Source organism: Taeniopygia guttata, chromosome 3, assembly GCF_048771995.1.
Source record: "Taeniopygia guttata chromosome 3, bTaeGut7.mat, whole genome shotgun sequence".
Classification (NCBI taxonomy): Eukaryota; Metazoa; Chordata; class Aves; order Passeriformes; family Estrildidae; genus Taeniopygia; species Taeniopygia guttata.
In genome coordinates, this window is record NC_133027.1 from 35,944,481 (window position 1) to 35,964,456 (window position 19,976).

The window sequence follows — 19,976 nt, forward strand, 5'->3', positions numbered from 1 at the left end:
TCAAATAAAGTCTTCATTCACAATAACCTATTTAATTTGTTACATGAACAATTTTGACATGTATTTCATAGAACTGGAAATGGAACACACTGCTGCTGTCTCTGCCCCAAGTGCCATGATGAAATCTGATCATTTTCTGCACATCATGTTTTCCTCTCTTGAAGCAATCTAGGTCACTGAGTCACCTAGCCAGCTGTACACATGATTTCTTAAAAGCTTCAAACATGACAATTCAAATTATTATACTCTAGCTGCTTTGCTGTAAACAGATGAAGTCCAGCTAAGCATTAGGCAATGATTTAAAGATACTACATTTAATTCTTTTAATCCATCCATTATGCCTCCTGGAAATGCATGATGAAACAGGATGGCACAAGAAGAGGAAAAATATACACATCAGGAGTATATAGTTATAGAACTCTTGAAAGATCTCACTGAAATCCTCAGAGAGTCAGTAACAACTCCAGAAGAGAACTTCAAACTTACATCTTAGTTCTCTAAAAGGTCACCCTAACAGCAGCCACTGAAGCCCAGAGAGTCTGTTACTGTGCAGAGGGACCACTTCATGGTAAATGCCTAAAAACTGAAGACCATGCTTCAGTGTACAGCTGCAGAAATACTTGTAAGAAAATGTTAAAAACCATCTGATAGCTTACAGTAATGGTAAATAATACTGTCCCTTCTCAGTAAAATGGGACTCAGAGAGAGAATTTAATTCCAACCATGTAAGATACCAGCATTTGCTGAGAACTGACTGTAAGAACTATAAAAAGTTTTTGAATGAACTGCATGAACATTAGGGCAACCCTCTGTTGCTGACTTTAGCATCATACATGTGAGAGAGTTTCCAGTAACTAGAAATGCTTCCCCTAGGATTCCTGTCCTAGGAACCTCCATCCGGGACCTGGCCTCTCTGGGAACACAAGGCTTGCAATAGTAGAAAAAACATCTCTCACTTCAGGTCACACACTTTAATACAGTGTTACACATATAGCAAATTTTACAGGAAATAAATTAGTTGAAATGATTAAATTTGTATCCTTTTCATTTGCAAAACAGACCCAAATCAAGAAAATGCATTATATTTACACATAGCTGATATTTTATATACAAAGCACTTTTATATTTACACATTTTATGAATATAGACTAATACTTTGTTAGATAGCGGCCAAATAAAAACACTGAAAACATCTGAACATGAAACAGTCAAGATTTCCATATTAATTAGCAACCAACCATCCTTTTTAAATATCTATGTATATGTGTATATAGGTTCATTTTATGTTTGTGTATGTGCCAAAAAGAAAAATCCTTGCACTAAATGGTATAATTTGTTATACTCTTTTGTTTTATATGCATGCTATGCCACATGCTTTTGTGAGATAAAATGCCATTTACTGCTGGTCCCTGAAGAACACAATACATAAACACACAAGCACAGACCTGAACTATTTCACATCTGACTTACGCTTTGTTCAACCAATCCAGCAGGTCCTTAGGGACCTAAGAAGTACATTCTAGCTTTCATCTTCTCTTTGCCCTAAATAAGTAGAGATTATTGAGATGCAACCTCAATATTGTGCTTTGGAATTCTTAAGGACTTGCAGCCACTGAAGCTTCGAACTAATAATCTACTGATTTATTGGGAAAGCATGCCTTCCAACCACCAAATAGCCATCATCATCTATTATGAATTTCCTTCATTTTAAATGCTGCTTCTTGCTTTTAGCAGCAGGTTTTTCATATATATTAAGTGTAATAGCCATGCTCATCATCCCCCCCAGGTTCCTCTCTGGAAAAGTGCAGTTCCTATGGCTTCAGAGGTTCCTAGGGCTACACTTCCTGGAGTGATGATTCTTCTCTCCCTCCACTGCATCTATCTCTTTCTTGAAACGAGAGACCAAAAGTGTAGCACCCTAAGATAACAAATTTGTGCTGCAGCAGGAATTGCTCCTATGTACCAGCTCTACAGCACAGGTGTGTAACTGGCAGGGCCTGAGGAGAGGGAGAAAGCAACAGCCTCCAACATTCAGGGTGTTACCTGCCATGATGCCTGTTAGTTCAGCAGGAAGTTACCTCCACATTTGTTATTTTGGTCTTGTTTTCGGTTGGGTGGCTTTTCTTTTCCTTTTCTGCTTTTTATTTTTCTTTTATTTTTTTCCCCTGGCCCCTTTCCTATCTTGCTCAATATTTTAATTCCAAATTTCCCCGCCTACACATCCCTGAAGTCTAAGCTTTAGCACACTGTCTTCACATCTGACTGGTCTCTTAGCATGTCAAGATCACCTACAGAGGTACTTACTGTGTCAGATCCTGAACAGCCCATTGTAAAAACCTTATCAATACAGCCTTCCCTTTTAAAAGGGACACCAATAACTATACTCACACTGCATTTTATAGGTTTTTTTCTGTATCTGCCCTGTAAGAATTTAGCCAGACCCACTCTGCCATCAGTCTTACCAACACAGCTGGAATAATCTGAAAAGGAAACAAAGAACAGCTTGAATGTGAGCACCACCAGGAATGCCTGCTCTGTTCCAGCCCTTCAATCATTCACTAAAGTGCAAAGTGGTCTTAAGGGAAGGAATATTATATTAATTTGAGGGAGAGAAGCAAATGTTAGAAAAAGATGCTTTTCCTGTCCTATGGAATGAAATACATCAATGCTATACACTAAACATAGCCAAACCAAAATGCTTACTACTCAAATTTTTCACAAAGGAATTACTATAAGACACGTTAGAAAACAAACTTAAAAATATTCAGGCATGTTCTACAGTCTGTGAAAAAGGAAACTTTTCAATGGTAGTTGAATTTATGGAATAATCTCAATATTCCTGTTATTAAAAATATGTAAAATTTATTACTAATAAATATGTACATTTATTACTAATAAAATAGAAGACATACAGTATTGCTTAATGCAAATCTGCCTCTGGACATGAGAGATTCCAGAGAAGACCAGAATGCAATACAATTAATATATGTTACAATAATGATTTTCAATAGCATTTCTATACATAACTTTGAATATTAAAATTCTGCTTCTCTATTTAACTACTACCTAATCATGTCTTCTAACAGCTGTCTGTCACTCTGAATCCACTGGAATCAGGTGCAGGAATAACGACACCTTGTTTCTGCAGTTCACGTAAAACATCCAGTATTGAATCCAACTCTATTCGAAATTTCTCCAGTTCCTGATTCTTCTGCTGTGCCAGCCTTCGCCACTTCTCAGCCTCCTGGGTTTGCCTTACTTCAGAAATGTGTTGTCCTAGTTGGGTTGCCTGCAAATAAAGAAGAAAGTCAGCACTGTGACTTCCTATGCCAATGCCCAGGCAGTGCTGCCACTTTGCAAAAATCTGCCACATCATTTTATCTGATGCTCAGTCTCAAAGCTGAATTGTCACGTTTAGTGGAAGCAAGTTGTTACGGATATTAGAAAAATCATTCTGATTGCAATGAATTCCTTTAAATATTTGCACTAATGACAGAAGGGTAGAATTGATTATTGACTAATGAGCCCCAGGAGAATTTAACTTATCCTCTCTGAAGCAGTAATTAAATTTGAATATTTAAGGCAAAGATGAGCATATAACATAAAACCTTCTATAAATCAAAATTAGCTTTTTGAATTTCCACTTAAATGTGGTAATTAAAATAATGCTCTGTAAAACAAACTAAATCTGAGTGACATGTTGTAGCCTACTAATCTACTTTTAAAACCCACAAGTTCTATGAATTATCAGAAAATGTCCTGTAGCCACAGAGATCTGATGCTGCTGCAGATAAAGGTCTGAATAACTTTAACATGAATCCCTGACATATGGGATTCATGTTAAGTTACACAACATAAGAAGTGTCATAAGATATCAAAAGCTCCACACCACAATTAATTGTAACAGATCTTTTAAAGAGAGCCTATCACTTAAAGGCCATAATTATCATATTTGTAGTTTGATACTAAGGATAACCTGTTAACTTCATGCTCAGTAATTTCCTTTTCAACATTATTTATTTTGATATAATTCATTTGGACAACTGTTCAATGCCCCAATGCTGATGGTTAAAGGGGAAAAACTAGGACAAAACAAAACCCAAAGCTTAATACATAACAAGGGCAGGAGCACCACAAAAACCTGAAATTATTTAGTACTAATTATGTATATTATTATTTCTTTAAAAAATGCCCAAAACATTACGAAACATCTTAGTAAATATTATTAGTATTCAGTGAGCTAGATCACAGAGTAGGCAGCAGCCAACACCTCACAGAAATTACTAGTAAAGACACTCTCACATGATATAAAAGCAAATTAATAGCAAAAAATGAACTGTATTACAGCCACCTTTAGCAGGACAGAATGCGAAAAAAACCAAACCCAAAAACAGTGGCAGTAGGATTTATTTTTAATCCAATGACTTGTTTTATGCACAAGTCTTTTTTGAAAGAAAGTAAGCATCTGATATAGCAATGTACAAGAAGAAATCCTTCCACAACAAAAAAATCTGTATATTAAAAGCATATTCCTTGAGATCTGATTTTAAAATTTAAAATAAAATAAGATATTACTATACTTTTAATGTAGCTTTTCTGAATAGGGCTACAAGGGCTAGATAATTACAGTTCAATTGAGGATTATATCATAGGTTAAACTCTGCACTCCAAACTCTTGTCGTTTTCAGTAGCTCACTTTCATTGTAAAACTCAAGTATGAAATAATGATATTGTCTCCAGAGGTCTGTCTGGAGTGCAGCCCTCTGGAACACCAAGACCTTCTTAGACCAGGCTGCAAGGCAGTTACACAAGTAATCTTAATTAGCACATCAGGGTCGAGCTGACCAGGCCTCCACCTGCACTCACTTGCATTAGCAGGCAAAGACAAAGCCATGGCTGCATAAAAACTACTTTCCTCCTGCAGTGTGAGCTAAATAAGCCTGAATAAATACCATAAAATTACAGTTAAACCAATAAATTGCTCTTGAGAAGTAAATGCAGCTATGCACTGGTGTACCTTTTGAATTATACGCTCTCTTTCTGCATGTCTGCTCTCTATATGCTTGATTTTCTTTTCCAGGCACAAGAAATGTTTCATTTCAGGACTCTGGCTCTCTCTAGCATCTCTCAGTTCTTCCAACAATTTTGTCACCTACAGTCAAAGAGAATTTATGAAAATTGTTATCATTGTGTTGGGTAGTGTATAAATCAGATTACTTAAAAATGTATTTGCATTGTTTAATCATTACATTCAAAAGCTGTAGAAAGGAAGACATAAAAGAGAAATCTCCTTTGTTCAAAAGCTTTAACAGGGACTCAGCGACTTAGGATTTTTCATTTCTAAGAAGTAGCTTGAGGACATGAAAGTCTAGTCCTCTTTGATAAATCCAGTCCTGTTAATAATGTTATGAAGAGATTGTGTTCTGTCACATTTTATACTTCATACAACAAAAGTTAACAGAGACTATTATGATTAGATGTTCTTACACTTTCTCTTCTGACACCCAAGATAAAGACCAAATATAAAAGATACCAGTGTATTTCTAGGAACTAAATTAATTAAAGACATGCTGCTAAGAGACATGATTAGGAGCCTGCATGTAAGTTTAATAATTACCAGGGAAAATAATTTGACAATGACTTAAAACTGATTTCCTAATCCTCCAGAAATTCCGGGAAGCTTTCTTATAAAGCCCTACTGGTTTATTCTCATTCTTTGCCTACTTTAAACGACTTGATATTCCTTCATTTAACATCCAAAGTATTTTGGTCACTCTTAACGTGTGGAAATAAACTAAAGTGAAAACTTTGGCATCTTTATCTTTTATGACAGTCCTTAGCTTCCCTTAGCCAATATATTTGAGAGCTGCTACCCCTCTTCAAGCCCTCAGTCATCCTTGCCTCTGCTGTGAATTCAGGTAGCTGGAAGCTTTGTGTCTTCATGTGATATTATAAATCTTACTGAGAAGTGACTCTGAGGCAGCTTACTATTATTTAACATTTCAAGGTGGCCTTCTGAAATTACAAGGCCTATGTCAGTATAGTTTTGCCTGTCCATTACTCCAGCAGTTTTGAACCTGTTCAGCCATGTTCATCTGAGGAGCAGAAGTCTTAGTTTCAAAAGGTTTGTGCAACTAAGTGTCTGCTGCTTGGCTGCTAAGTGGTCCAACTGAAGGGAAGGGCTGATGTGTGGTTTCAAGTATATAGTTAAATACAATTAAAAAAAAATAGTGAAAAGATCTCACAAGGGGAAAAAAGCCCAGGGAGAAAACGGGCTCTGTGTATTTTACCAGCAACAGAACCACACCAAATACAATGTAGTGCTACGTGCAAGCCGTTACGGAAAGGAAGTACTCAGTTAATGGAAAACATCCACAAACAGCATTTCTGAGATTAGTATTCAAATAACAATCTTCCAAGAAGCCTCAGGAAAAACTTTGCCTTTTTTGACGTACCACCATTTTAGACAGAAGACTCAATCCTGTTACCAGTGAGTGCTTTCCCCTATCATTACTATTTCCATTTGCAGGTCTGGTTGTCTTCTTTTCTCAGCAAAACTTATTTAACCATTTAATGCTTGAGATGTATTTTAAAAGCAGCACAGAAGTTGTGCTAGAAAGCAAGGCTTTACATAGATATTTCTCTCTGTACAGTCTTGCAATGATTTCTGTAACAAAGACACTCCTTTACATTTTCTTAAATACCAGCAGCTTGAAGTTGGCCTCTACCATGTGAGTCAGACTGGATGATCACACTCTTAAACCATCACTGTCAATAATCTGTAAAGCATTCACAGAGGAAGCAATAACATTTGTCTCATTGCACTCTTGCCCTGTTTTTCCTGGAAGAAGTATTACATATACTGACACCACTGGAATGAAACAAGCTCTTTAGTCTCAGCCTCTATTCTGCAAACACAGAACTTGTTTAATAGGACATTTTTTTCTCCCCCTAAAAACCCACAGTTTTATACAAATACATCACACCAGAGGTGGAATTTTGCTTGTGTCATATAAATACCCAGATAAATCTGAGTTTAGTAAGATTAAGATTAATTACTTTTAATAACCCTTGCAAGTTAGAGTATTATCAAAATTAAACTAAAATTAGTGATCTTCATACATCAAGGAGATGGTGAATGAAGTATAGACACAATGCTGAGACAGGCTACATCCTCCTCCTGAACAGGAAATGGCAGCAAAGACTGACAGCATTTAAAGAACAACTAATGCATAGCCAATGATTCTAAAAGCTTGAGCTAAAAGGTGGACAGAAATTTGATCCAGCATTAACCCAAATGCAAAGATAAACTTCAGATTATTTGCTATTGATAGAAGTAGAAGATTAGAAAAAAAAACCCCCTCTATACTTCTCTCAAAACCCATTGAATTTCATAACTTTTATAGCTAACTCTCCCTTAAGACACAATAAATTTCAGGGATCGCAGAAGAGAAAGCCAGGAATATAACAGCCTAAGTCAGTTTTATGGCACTGGAGGATGAAAAAAGAAAAGCTTTTGAAAACAGCAATCAAAAATCCTCTTAATTAAGAGGAATAAAGAAAAAGTCCTGTGGTCTATTTACTACTACCCACCATAACTCTCAGAGGATATGAAAACCTGGATTAACCTGCTGATCAAACTTCATACAGGTGTCAGACATTTCAAACAAAATAATAATGAAAATATTAACGACAAAAAGGGTCAAAATTCTGCATTCTGTTCTGTGCTGTTCTCTTGGTCACACTAGAAAAACTTTGCATTCTCAGGGATAACTGATGTAGAAGCAACTGACAAAGATTTTGTTTCTAAGACTTATTTTACTATGTATTACTTCAGGCTTGATATGAATTAGGATGAAATCTCTAAGACTAAGGTACCCCCACTGAAATTTAAATATACCTCTTTTTGTAGGAGTTGCTCTCTTATCTGTGAAACTAAAAGAGCTTCTTGATGTCTCTCTTGTTCACCAAGTTGTTCTTGAAGATGTTTTATTAATATCTAAAAAAGGTTTAGAAATATTTTATTGTTAGCATAAGCATACACAACCATGACAACGTTTGAAAACGAATGCAGGAGAAGTACAGAAAAAAAATAAGCAGCACTGAGAAAGCTGGGGCTGCTCAGGCTGGAGGAGAGAAGATTGTGTGGAAACCTCATAGCAACCTTCCAGTATCTGAAGGGCCTACAGGGAATCCAGAGAATCTCATCATCAGGAACTGCAGTGATAGCACAAGGAGTAATGGGTACAAATTGAAACTGGGGAAGTTCAGGTTAAATATAAAGAAGAAATTCTTTTCTGTGAGGGTATTGAGACACTGGAACAGGCTGCCCAGGAAGGCTCTGGATGCCACAAACCTGGCACTCTTCAAAGCCAGGTACAATAAGGCCTTGAGCAACCTGGTCTAGCAGGAGGCGTCCCTGCCCATGGCAAGGGGGCTTGTGAGTAGATGATCTGAGGTCCATTCCAACCCCATAACAGTCTATGATTCTGTGATTGTAATGTAAATGCTGTGTGCATTAACAACACTGCCTCCAACATGTTTGTGTTCATGGGCTGTAAAATAGCACACAGGTACATACGTACTATATGAAACAAGCCTCAATCTTCAAGTTACTTTCCTTATTTTAAAATGTTCTTAAATAATCTGAATGAAACAGCTCTTTCTATCCTTTAACCATTGTAAAATAGCCCAGAGAAGTGGTGGAATTGCCCTCCTTAGAGATACTCAAAAGCCACCTGGACATGGTCCGGGATGACCTTTGTGAGCAGAGCAGTAGGAGAAGATGACCTTCAGAGGTCCTTCCAACCTCAGCCATCCTGGGATTCTAGGAGCACTGTGGCACAGGATGATTTTTAAAACAATAGGTCCTACTTCAAAGAAAGTAAGTTTATAGCAATACAGAAAGAAATAACTTTAAGATCTATCTAAATGTAAGTAATGTATCTACGGTATCTTACCTCCTGTGTTGAAATTCTGTTCTTTAGCTCAGCTACTTTAGAAGTGGAATGCTCCTTTGCATGCTGGCAAACAATCTTCTCTACTTCCCTCTGGTGGGAAGCTTTCAGAGATGCAATGCATTCTGCTGCGTCTTCCTGTATCCTGAACAGAGCAAGAGAAAAGTGAGATGCAGTAGAGCAGCTACAGACAGTTCTTAAAAATTGCAGCAGCTTCTCACTTGAACACACAAAATAACGAAAATGTTAAAGGCAGCACATCTTTGATATTTCATAAAAAAAAACTTGCAAGACAGGATCACCCTTACTTCTTTTGCTCTGAAGGGAGAGAAGGGTGGGAAATGTAGAATGGTGGATATGTGTATCATCTAACTAGAGGCAGTTAGGATACAAAAAAAATCAATCATCTTTGCTGGTTCCTCTTAATAAAACAGTGGCAAGAGAACACATGCGTTTTAATCATAATGCAGCTATCTTCTTTTAGGTATCTATTTTAGAAAAGAATATGTTGCAATCTAAATTGCATGTCAACTTCTTGTACTTTGATTGTGAAGGGATGTAAGGGAGACTAGGTGAAGTATAAGGTTTCTACAGTTGGCCAAGTAAGTTCTACTGAAAGCACACTCCAGGTTTGAAGGAAAGAACATGGACCAAGTATTAATGCTATACAACACAAAGCATCTAAGATATGATGATTTACACTGAGATATTTTACTTAAAAGCATAAGAAACTGCAGTATTAATAAAAGCATTAACACAGGTTTGCCTGTAGAAAGAACTATAATAGTGCACTGCATAAAAAAACCCCAAAGTAACAAAAAAACCCCCACAAAACCCCTCGCAAAGCCAGAAACAGTACAAATGAAGGTATAAGCAACCTTCACAAATGGCTGACATGTTAATGTGCTACTTCAATTCTATGTTTGCCAATGCTTTTAGAAGGTTTTTAAAGGAATTTGTTGAGCATTACCTTCGTATGTTACTTTCAGAATAAGCCAGTGCTGCTTGAGACTGCACCTTTTGCTGGCTCATTTCCAGGGACAATTTCTCCAGTTCCATTCTCAGATGTGCATTTTCTTGCAAAACTTCCAAGAGATGAGAATCAGAAAAGGTATGTGGTTGGTGTATTTTGTCATCGTTGAAAATGCTTAGACAGGGTTCAGTGTTGTTGGAATTTCTTTTATCTGTTGCTGAGGTATTATTTTTCAAGACCTCAGTAGAGTTCCCATTAGTGTTTGTTTTATTTCTCAAATTATCATCAGACAACATCACCATCCTTTCTTTTTGAAGTTTCTCCACAGTTTTTGTGAGGTCTTGTATTTCTCTATTTTTGGTGACCAGCTCTTCATTTAGTTTTAACAACCTGTCTTTTGTGCTACCTTGTTTCATCTTAGAGTCCATGGACTCTAAGTCTTTATTATCATTTTTACTTCTGAGTTTTAATTGGGAATTTTGACTTTTAAGATTTTCAATTTCTGTTTGGAGGTTTCCAACAGTGATCTGATGGGTCTTCTTTAGATTCTGAAGCTCCTGTTCAAGTTCTGCAGAAGTGGCTTTATCGCCATTCAGTTTTGGTGTTTCATTCATAAATTCACAGGCAAGTAGTTCCTCAAGCTCTGCAAGTCTTTGTTCATACTGTATCTAGGAGGGGAGTAGAAAGTAGTGACAAAAAAGCAGTTTCATAAGTGTACTGTTATTATGAGCTCTTCCTATTATTCTTTAAATTCTGTCTGCTGAAATCTTCTTTCTGAAGAAAGATTTCAGCAGACAGAATATAAATCAGGATTACTAACAAACTACTCAATCAGCTCAGAAATTAGTGAGTGAAATAATTAAGTCTGCTGTAAAACAGAATTACTCAAAAATTTACAACAAAATAATCTAATCACAATGGATGCAGTTACTATGAGATAGACAATTATACTGACAAGAAAATACTTCATTTTTATGTAATTGAGTTCTCTTCAGATGCTACCAAGTTAATTTTGACATTATGTACTTGTTATATGTCAACTGGCATTCATGTCACATGTTCAAAGTTGTACTTCACATTTTTCAAAACATCCTAATTTTTAACAGAACAGATCTTTCTTTTTATGTATTAGTAAGCATGAAGATAGAAGTATGAATTCAGAAAGACACAGAATCTTTCCTCCTAATGAGCTGAGCAAAACCTAATCTTCTTAATAGCTTGGCCTTTGAGGAAAGTATCATGAGTGGCTCATGGAGAAAAGATGGAACAACTGGCCAATGCTTTCCTGTTTTGCTCATTAAGCACCTGTGCAATTTCACCTTTTCCTTGAAGTAAATTGCCAGACTTTAACGCTTCCTAATCTGAGTCTTTAGGCTCACTGTCATGTAATTTTTGGACAGTATGTTTAGTACTTCCCAATGTTCCCTGCAGAAATGCTGTCAGCAGACCTTTGAGATAACAGCCTTTGGTACAACAAGGAATTAGAGAAACAGCTACTCTGACCAACAGGGTGAAAACCACTTACCTTAATTGTAAGAATTCAATTATTATGCCTTGGGAACATGTCCTACCCTAGCAATTTCAATGCTATTTTTATCTTAGGTGCTGAAGGTACTGAAATTTCAGTTCTGAATTCTCTGAGTAATTTTCTTCCTTTGAATGTGGTCTTTGCCTTCAGTTTTAACCGCTACCCTGTGTTACACCTAGTTGCCTTGTGACTGTTACTTGCAAAGTAGACTACTCAACTTTTACCTTTATTTTTTGAAACTGTTGTTCCATGGCACGAAGGCTTTTCTTAGCTTCATCATCTTTACCTTCAAGTTCTGTTTCTAATTTCTTTATTCTTCTCTCCAAAAATTCAACTGTGTTTGTTTTAGCTGAAAGATCATTTGTTTTCTCAGCAGCAGCAGCAGCAAAAATCAAAGCAGGCAAAGAATTTGGATACCTTCTTTTTAGAATTCCTTCCATTTCTCTGATCTATTAATAAGAAAATTAAGTCAAAGGCCAAAAAAAAAAAGTTCTAATGAGAAGGGAACAGAAATAAGTGATAGAATGTTAACAAATTTCATTCCCTTAAGGAGGAAGAATGAAAACCATAGATGCATATATTGAGAATTATTTTATATTTCTCCCATTTATGTTTTTTTTACAGAAAAGACTCGTCAACTCTTACTGACTAACTTACACATGATCTTAAACAAAATATTGCTCTGGTTCAGATTATCTTATGTAAATAGACTAAAGAAAGTCAAAAAAAGGATCTGACTATGGCTCTTAATGCTGTGAATATGCTTTTTTCTGGATTTGCATTCACATTCTACTTTTCCAAATGTTAAATTTATTTAATAGATATTTCATTTCATATTTCATATAACAGATTATATGCCTTTTATTTTGTAATCTGCAATAATGTAAAACTAACACTTTGCACCCAACATTAATAACAAGTCCCTCTCTTATCTATGGATAAGATATTCATACAAGAATTCTGCAAAGGTTCTTGCCACATCCCTAACTAATGCAACTGCCACCTCCTAAAATTCAGGAAGGCCCACTTCCATTTGATGCTTCTTTAGTGATGGATTTTAAGGTCTCCACTCCCCCAGTTTTCATGAATCTTGTAGGAATCCAATAGAACTTAAATCCCTACTCTTGAATCAACTTGGCTGAAATTAATCATACTGTTAAGGAATTACGGAACATGGACAGGAGTCTTATAAGATAAACCGCAAACTTTGGCCTTTGTCCTCTTGCCCCTTTTAAAGAAACTCTAAACAGTTACTTTAAAAGATTTTAAAAGGGATATCAGCTTGTTAGAATATAGTAGCAAGAAGAGCTCTTCAAAGAAAATAATTGCAGCTTTTTGTGTTTATGAGTGTCCAATAACACAGGCTACTTTATCACAGAACTTCATGCTATGCTTTATCCTTATGAAAGCACTGTGGTTTTAAGAGATCTTATCTGAAACAAAGGTTAAATGAAAGACAGTTATTTTATTGCATACTTGTCGCTCAAGATCCTGAATTCTTTTAGCATCTGCTGCTCTGTCTCGCAAACGTTTCTTCTGTTGCACACACTGATCTCCTGCTTCAGCTCTGAGCTTCTCAACCTGTCCAATTTATGAGAAAACAAATTGAAATATATGTATTGGGAGCCATTGTCCTGTAGTACAAAAGCATTTCAAACACACACAGTATAATGGAAGTATGCTGCCACTTAAAAACCCATAATAGTAATATCTGTACTAAATGATTCTTCAGACTCTAAACCCACATGACAGCTTCCTTCTCCAAAGCAACTGAAATTAGATATGGAAATCTAAAAGAGAATTTCAGCTCTGGGACACTCCTGTCTTTATACCTGTAATACTGTTTCTTTCTTTCATACTGCCAGTATGCAGGGTTGATTAGTAAGCTGTCATATAAAGTGCTACAGTGCATTTCATTATTTCAGGATGAGTTTAGGAAACGGTTTGTGATTTGCAATGCTACACTACGTGATGAGATATAGAAACAGCCAAAAGACAATGTAATGTTGTGCTTAAATAAAGGCTGAGCACCAGAATCAGAGGAAGGACCTGGATAACTCATGTTCCTACACTCCTGTGATGCCTGGTCATGAGGACTCAAAGCTATAACATAAAATTGAATTTCCTACCTTTATTAGCCTCTATGATCTCTGTACAAGGATATTATATTCTGGATATTTAAAAATATTCCTATCTTTAATTCTTTCCCAGATTGGTAATATTACCAAGTCATGCTAAGTTATGCTTTTATGCCAGCATTTTATAGTTTGACTGATTTGATTATTTCTATGAAGTCACAGCTATAGGCACCAGAATTTTTAGACACCAGTCCAGCCCAGAGAAAATGCCAATAAAAATATTTTCTTTCACAGGGATGGTATCTTGATCAAAGTTTGATATGGTGGTGCCTGTCCCTGGCTGCTCCTTCAGCATCTGGAATCTCTCTAATAAAAGATTCCAAGGTCAATTACATTTTAGCACTGGTAAAATGTTTGGGTTTTGTGAACCCTATGTCTAGTGTACTGACAAGCAGACAATGCAAATCTCACCAGTATTCAAGATTCATGTATTAGTTTTGTTTTAGATTTCATATGTTTTGGGTTTTTCCTCCCTACTACAGTAACCAGGGAGTTTTTCCTAAGGAAGAATTTAGAACTGGTACTTAAGAGAAAAAAAAAATGCATTGCTTAAGTTACTATGGAGCAAAAAGGAGGAAAAGAGTATGAGAAGAAGGGTGTTCCTAGTTGTTAACATAATAATATACTTCTTTCTCTTAGGTCAAGAAATTTGAAGGTTTTAGGGAAGCATGTTACTTCTGTTCCCAGAAGCATGGGCAAGATGTCCAACAGAACCAGTTTAATATACCAAAAAGAAAGGGATTATTATGAAGGAAATAATTACATTACACTCATCACTGAAAAAAAAAAAAAAAACCAATTTTCAGTTCCAGCTTCTTAGAGAAAGCTAGATATTATCACCTCTAGTCTTAGTTTCTCAATTTCTTCTCTTGCATCTTTAAGACGGGCTGCATCTTTATCCAGAAGATCTTGATTTTCTGCATACCACTGAAGTCTTTTTTTTAAATGAGTAATTTCCTGTTTGTACGATTCTTCCATAACTTTAAATTCATAAGACTTCTCACCTACAAGAATAAAACATTCTTAGAATTGTTTTATTAGTAATTATGTATTGAAGAAGTAATTAGTCAACACTGTCTTCCTCAGCATATTTCATGTATTTAGCATTTTGACAACACTGTTACTGCAGTAGTTTTAAAACCAGATCCTAATTGGGATTTTAAAAGCCCAGTATTTGTAAAAACCCCTTTATTTTTCTCATACATAGCAGTACTAAATGGCTTACAGTTCACCATAGAATTCAAAAGAGAATCTCAGGGAGATCTAGTCTTGATCATGCTCTAGTAAACAGACCTTCAGCATCAGGATGAATGACAACATAGAATATATGCTTTGATGTTTATTGATCATAATTCTCCCATTTAGAGATCAAGCATTTTCAGAAGAGACATGACGTAAGTATTACTGCATTTAGCATTTGTGATGCCTGACACTGGGAATGAGAGTCCAATTTTGAGCCTTCTCTCATTAATTCAAACTGGAAAAAGCTCTGATAAGAATGCTGAAAAAAGTCCCAAGGTGTAAGTTATAGGTAAAAAATGGGCAAGAACTAAATAGGGACTGAGATGCAAAATAATAAATAATTTCGTATGAACAGTGTTGTCACGTAATTGCAATAATCTTTTTTCCTTGTCCGGTGAAAGACTGGCAAGGTCACAACAAAGAGTTTGGTTGGATAGAGGAAGATACTTTGTAACAGAGTTACTGTATGCTTTTGTTAGAAGTTCAGACAATATTTGTAAATGGTCTAGATGCATTTCACTAACTAATACTTTAGTAAGAAACAAGTTCTTGTTACATATTTATTTACTGAAATGCAAAAAGTAAAATTATTCAACAAAATGAAGGTGCTTTACTCGATGCAGATGCAATCTGGACTTTGGCTAAATCTCTCTCTTTCCTGGCTTGAACCAAGTCTACCTCAAGAGCTTGCTTATCTTGTTTTAGACGTCTTATCTCTTCTTGTAATTTAGCTTCTTCTTTCTGGGTTTTAGAGAAAACAGCAAAACATGAAAAACTAAACACAGAATATCACACAAAACCCCTGAGCATGCCTTTTCATCACACAAAGATTAAATCACAATAGTTAATCTGACCAGAGCAACAATAAGGTATTTTAATTTTGGTATTATTGTCAGGCCCTGCAATAGCAGAACATGGGAAAACAAGCTAAACATTTTAAAAACCCCTAAACCCTAGATTTTTTAAGCCTTAATTAACTATCAAAGAAGTAGAAAACCTCTGCCTCTTGAGAGGGTCAGTATAGAAAATGGCTTGACTTACTTCTGAGACTGAAGACTGTAGGTTAAATGGACAGATGTACCGTCCAACAGTTCACCCTACTACATTCTACTTCTTGCCATTTTCTGCAGGCAGTCTCTCTTTTTGCTGCACATGTACGCTAGCAAACTTCAAGACTATGTAGGACAGAAGTTCTTGGTACCAGAGCCACCTCCAGAGATGGAGACCCTTGGTCCTAGGTATGCACAGGTACAGCAAAAATCGACTAGGGGGCTGAGATTTTGGGAGCAGCCAGTAAACAGACTGAGTGCATGGTACATGTAGGCATGTTACTGCTAGTGAGCTCCTATCCTGATCTGCTGAGCAGGCCACGTCAGGCCTGTGTGCATCGGGCCACGCGTGCTCCTCATGTTTCCAATGGTATTATTTGTGTTTGTGTGCTACATGCAATGGCACTACTCTGCTATCTTATAGGCTTGGTATATACCTACCTGTGCTGCTCGAAGCTCTGAAATCAATTCTGTGAAACTCTGATTTCTGGCTGATTCAGAGTCCTGCATGACTCGTGACTGGTTGTTAATCTTCTCTATCTTTTCTCTAAACAGCAACAGCAAAAGCAGTTATGCAATGTGGTGACTCAGCATACTATCAGTGGCTACTGAAAAACAAACACAACCCCCTGTCCCCCAGATTGTACCACAAAGTCATTCCGTGCAGGTTCAAAACAAAAAAAGAAGTAAATATGCACAAGTATTTATACACAAGCCAAATTCACTGTAAGGTGAAGTCTTCTCACCTCACATGAACTAGTTTATTTGGATTACACAAAGGAAGGAAATAAAATCTACTCTGCATCAGTGGAACTCATTTACAGGCCTCTCCAAAGCAAAGATCTGTAGATTAGGAGTACACACATTTGTTTTTCCTCATTACTAGCACAGGATTCAAATCTCACAGGACCTACAGTTCAGTGAATATAATTGTTTCTCCACTAGCAGAACCTCTTGTGCCCCCTGATCTGCTGTGTATTTTGCAAGAGCATCAAAACATCTTAAGAACATCGGCAGAACCATAATATCACAAGTGCAGCTAATGTATTATGCATTCTGATATGAATAAGAACACTGAAGTATTTCCCAAGTGGCAGTCTCTAGTCTTCCCACAGGTTTGCAACACCATCAAGAAAACAAAAAATTAAGTGATCATAATCAACACAAATCAATTCTCAAAAGAAGAACCAAGACGACAAACCTTAGAAACACTAGAAAACATGCACCTGATAGACTCTGCAATAGTTCTTCATTAAAAAAACCCCAATAACAGCAGAAAATTCTAGAGATTTCAGGTGATATATGTAAATGAGCCTACCTTAACTGTATTAATTCAGACTTTAAGCACTGATTCTCCTTAAACATTCGTTCCTCATTTTTTTTGTTTTGGATTTGTAGCTCTTTCATTTGTTTATATAACCTCTCATTTTCCTAAATTGAGACAGACAAAGTTAAAGAATGTTCACAGATTACTGTTTTCTTCAGTTAGAAAACATTTTTTTATGAATCACAATTTCCCTGCTGAAACAGTGGAAGAAAACATTAGATATTTAATTACTGAGCTTCTAATATGGATATCTACTTTCATTACCTACAATCTCATCCAAGCATCTGCTCACTCTGCAGGAAGGAGCTAAGACAGATCCTCTACAAACTATCCCAACTATGTTCTAAAAACATGTTCAGGGGTGAGTGCTGATAGATCAGAGCTCAGCCCGCCCACGCTCCAGTCCTGGGGACACAAATCATTGTTTGGGATGCTCACAGCCATATTGGAAAGACATTGTGTTTATATCAAGGAATTATGCTGAGCATGAGGTGGAAGCTGGTTGGGCTACTGTCATGGTTTGACAGTACCTACTGGATTTTGCAGCTGCAAGTATTCAAAAGGATTATTAAGCTTGAATTATCTATTTCTCCACTTGACTAAGTAATACAAATCAGGCACACTAATAAGGTTACTTTGAAATCTGCTGCTCAGATATTGGGAAAAACATTTTAAAAACCAAAATTTTTCAGGTTTCAAATGCTGCTTAAAGTACCAATTTTCAGAAATATTTGGGCAAAAGGTTTGTGATTCTTCATTGACCATAAAGTATTTTCCCAGTTTTCACTTGAAAAGTTACTGATTTTTACAATTTAGAACATTTACATGGAACTGTGGAAAAACTTAGTCCAAACCAGACATGTGAAAGACTTTTTAAACCTGCAATATGTTTGCCCTTCATATCCAAATTCCATCCACCTTTTAGAAAACAAGATACCTGTTTTCAACAGAAAAGTAGTAATCATTAAACAATTTTGTTTCTGAAGCTGGATAGAATACAGCTGAACATGACATGTGGTGTTACCTGTTGGTAACCTTGAATAATGACCTCTTGATCTTGAATCTCTTTTTGTATTTGGGCCAGTTTTTCCTCAGTTATAGGAATTGTTGCTACATTGGTCCACCTCTTTTCTTGGGTAATCTCTTCCATACTTCTTAGCTTTCAGAAAAAGACACAATAAGAAAGTTTTGTTACCAACATGGAATTTTCTACAAGACTACATAAATAGTCCAATCTCTTCATTACCATAAGAGAGCAGACCAATGGGTGGCTCTTAATGGAGTTTTACAGAAGCATTATGAAACAGAGAAGAGATAGAAAATGTTTGGGAAAATCTAGAAATTTTTGTTATATAGGAGGGTATGTTACAATGCAGGGAGTTAACTGAAACAAGGGTATAGTGGAATAACTGGGAATATTTCATACAGACAAAACACAACATTGAAAAATGCATCAAGAACTATAAACAATGTCTCAGCATATAGTACTTATCTAAAACAAGTAGTATCTGTGAGAATAAATTAAATCTCTGCAAAAAACTTGCTGCACGACTCTCAAAACAGCAAAGTAAGGGAACTCAGAATAACATGGTTTATCTCCAGGAAAAAAGAAATCACGTCTAACAGGCAATAAATGTAACAGCAGGTATGCATTTATAAAGTTGCACTGTCTGTATAAATTTGGATTTTCTGCTCATCAACACCTCATCTAAGTAACATTGATTCAATTTTCAGAAGCAGTATTTCTTCTCTTCTATTGGCACAGGATACAAGATGATAAAGTACCTTACTCTGAAGAACATAGTTTTCCTGACCCAGACGGGAAAGCTCCTTTTCATGTTCTGTTTTCAGTTCTGCTACCTTGGTCTCCATCTCCTTCTCTTTTTGTGAAAGTTTGCTGGCCAGCTGCTGAATCAAATCCCGAGCTCTGTTCAGGTCCTCCTCTGCTGCTTGTACTCGTTTTAACAAATACAGCTCTCTATCACAGCTTTTGAAAGGGGAAAATGATAAGTCCTAGGGTAGAAAATTCAGGGAAACATTACCCTGAGCTGATTGTTTACCAGAACTCTCCTCATCAGTTTTATTTAACTGGTTTGTCTGACTCTCAGCAACAATACAAGGCATTTAAAAAAACAACCCAAAATACAACCTCCCCAACACTTAATAGCAAAACATCCTATATTCATTTTAATGAGTAACCTTCTGATTTGCAAAATATATATGAGGAAAACAAGACAAAAAATTCAAAAAGGAACAAATACATCTCTTATGACAGACACTACATTGCTACAAGAATTATTATATTATGTATCTTACTTTTACAACAACAGCAATGCTTTAGGTATTTAATTAATCGCTTTTTATGCAGTTGATAAGGGAGAAGGAAAAACCATTATGGTACTGCAAATTCAGTCATCTTGGAGAAGTCAGAAGATACTATTAAATATTTAATGCAATGCAAATAGGAAAAATTCCTGAACAGTAGTACTGTTAAAACAGTCATAGCAGAATATTTAAAATTCTATTTAACCTTCTTTTACAATGAAACAATAATTTTTAGAATTTAATAAGTTACTTTAATTATATAGAACCACCAAAGCAACAGCAGTATCAAAGCAACTGAAAAGCAGTTTAATTATATTTGCATATTTTAAAAGCAAAATGTAGTATTTGACCAAAGGGAAATCTTCATTCACTACTTCAGTATTTGCCAACTTTGTGATAATTGTTAAAAGCCTTGAAAAAAATAGGATTGCAAACCA

The 19,976-nt window shown here is 36.0% G+C and overlaps 1 protein-coding gene across 8 annotated transcripts in view; it reads right to left on the bottom strand.

The window, feature by feature from the left end:
• Positions 1–956: 956 nt before the first annotated feature.
• Positions 957–19,976, bottom strand: part of CEP162 (centrosomal protein 162) — a 44,419-nt gene continuing 25,399 nt past the window's right edge. For all 8 annotated transcript variants that reach the window (XM_030267540.4, XM_072926619.1, XM_030267538.4 and 5 more), the window contains 13 exons: positions 19,000–19,227; positions 18,239–18,373; positions 17,206–17,318; positions 16,329–16,434; positions 15,453–15,579; positions 14,437–14,600; positions 12,935–13,039; positions 11,683–11,907; positions 9,928–10,598; positions 8,961–9,102; positions 7,901–7,999; positions 5,018–5,152; positions 957–3,289 (listed from right to left, as the gene is read on the bottom strand). In XM_030267540.4, coding sequence (XP_030123400.4) covers positions 3,080–3,289; positions 5,018–5,152; positions 7,901–7,999; positions 8,961–9,102; positions 9,928–10,598; positions 11,683–11,907; positions 12,935–13,039; positions 14,437–14,600; positions 15,453–15,579; positions 16,329–16,434; positions 17,206–17,318; positions 18,239–18,373; positions 19,000–19,227 — 2,460 coding nt within the window. In that variant the 3' untranslated portion in view covers positions 957–3,079. The remainder of the gene's footprint in view (positions 3,290–5,017; positions 5,153–7,900; positions 8,000–8,960; positions 9,103–9,927; positions 10,599–11,682; positions 11,908–12,934; positions 13,040–14,436; positions 14,601–15,452; positions 15,580–16,328; positions 16,435–17,205; positions 17,319–18,238; positions 18,374–18,999; positions 19,228–19,976) is intronic.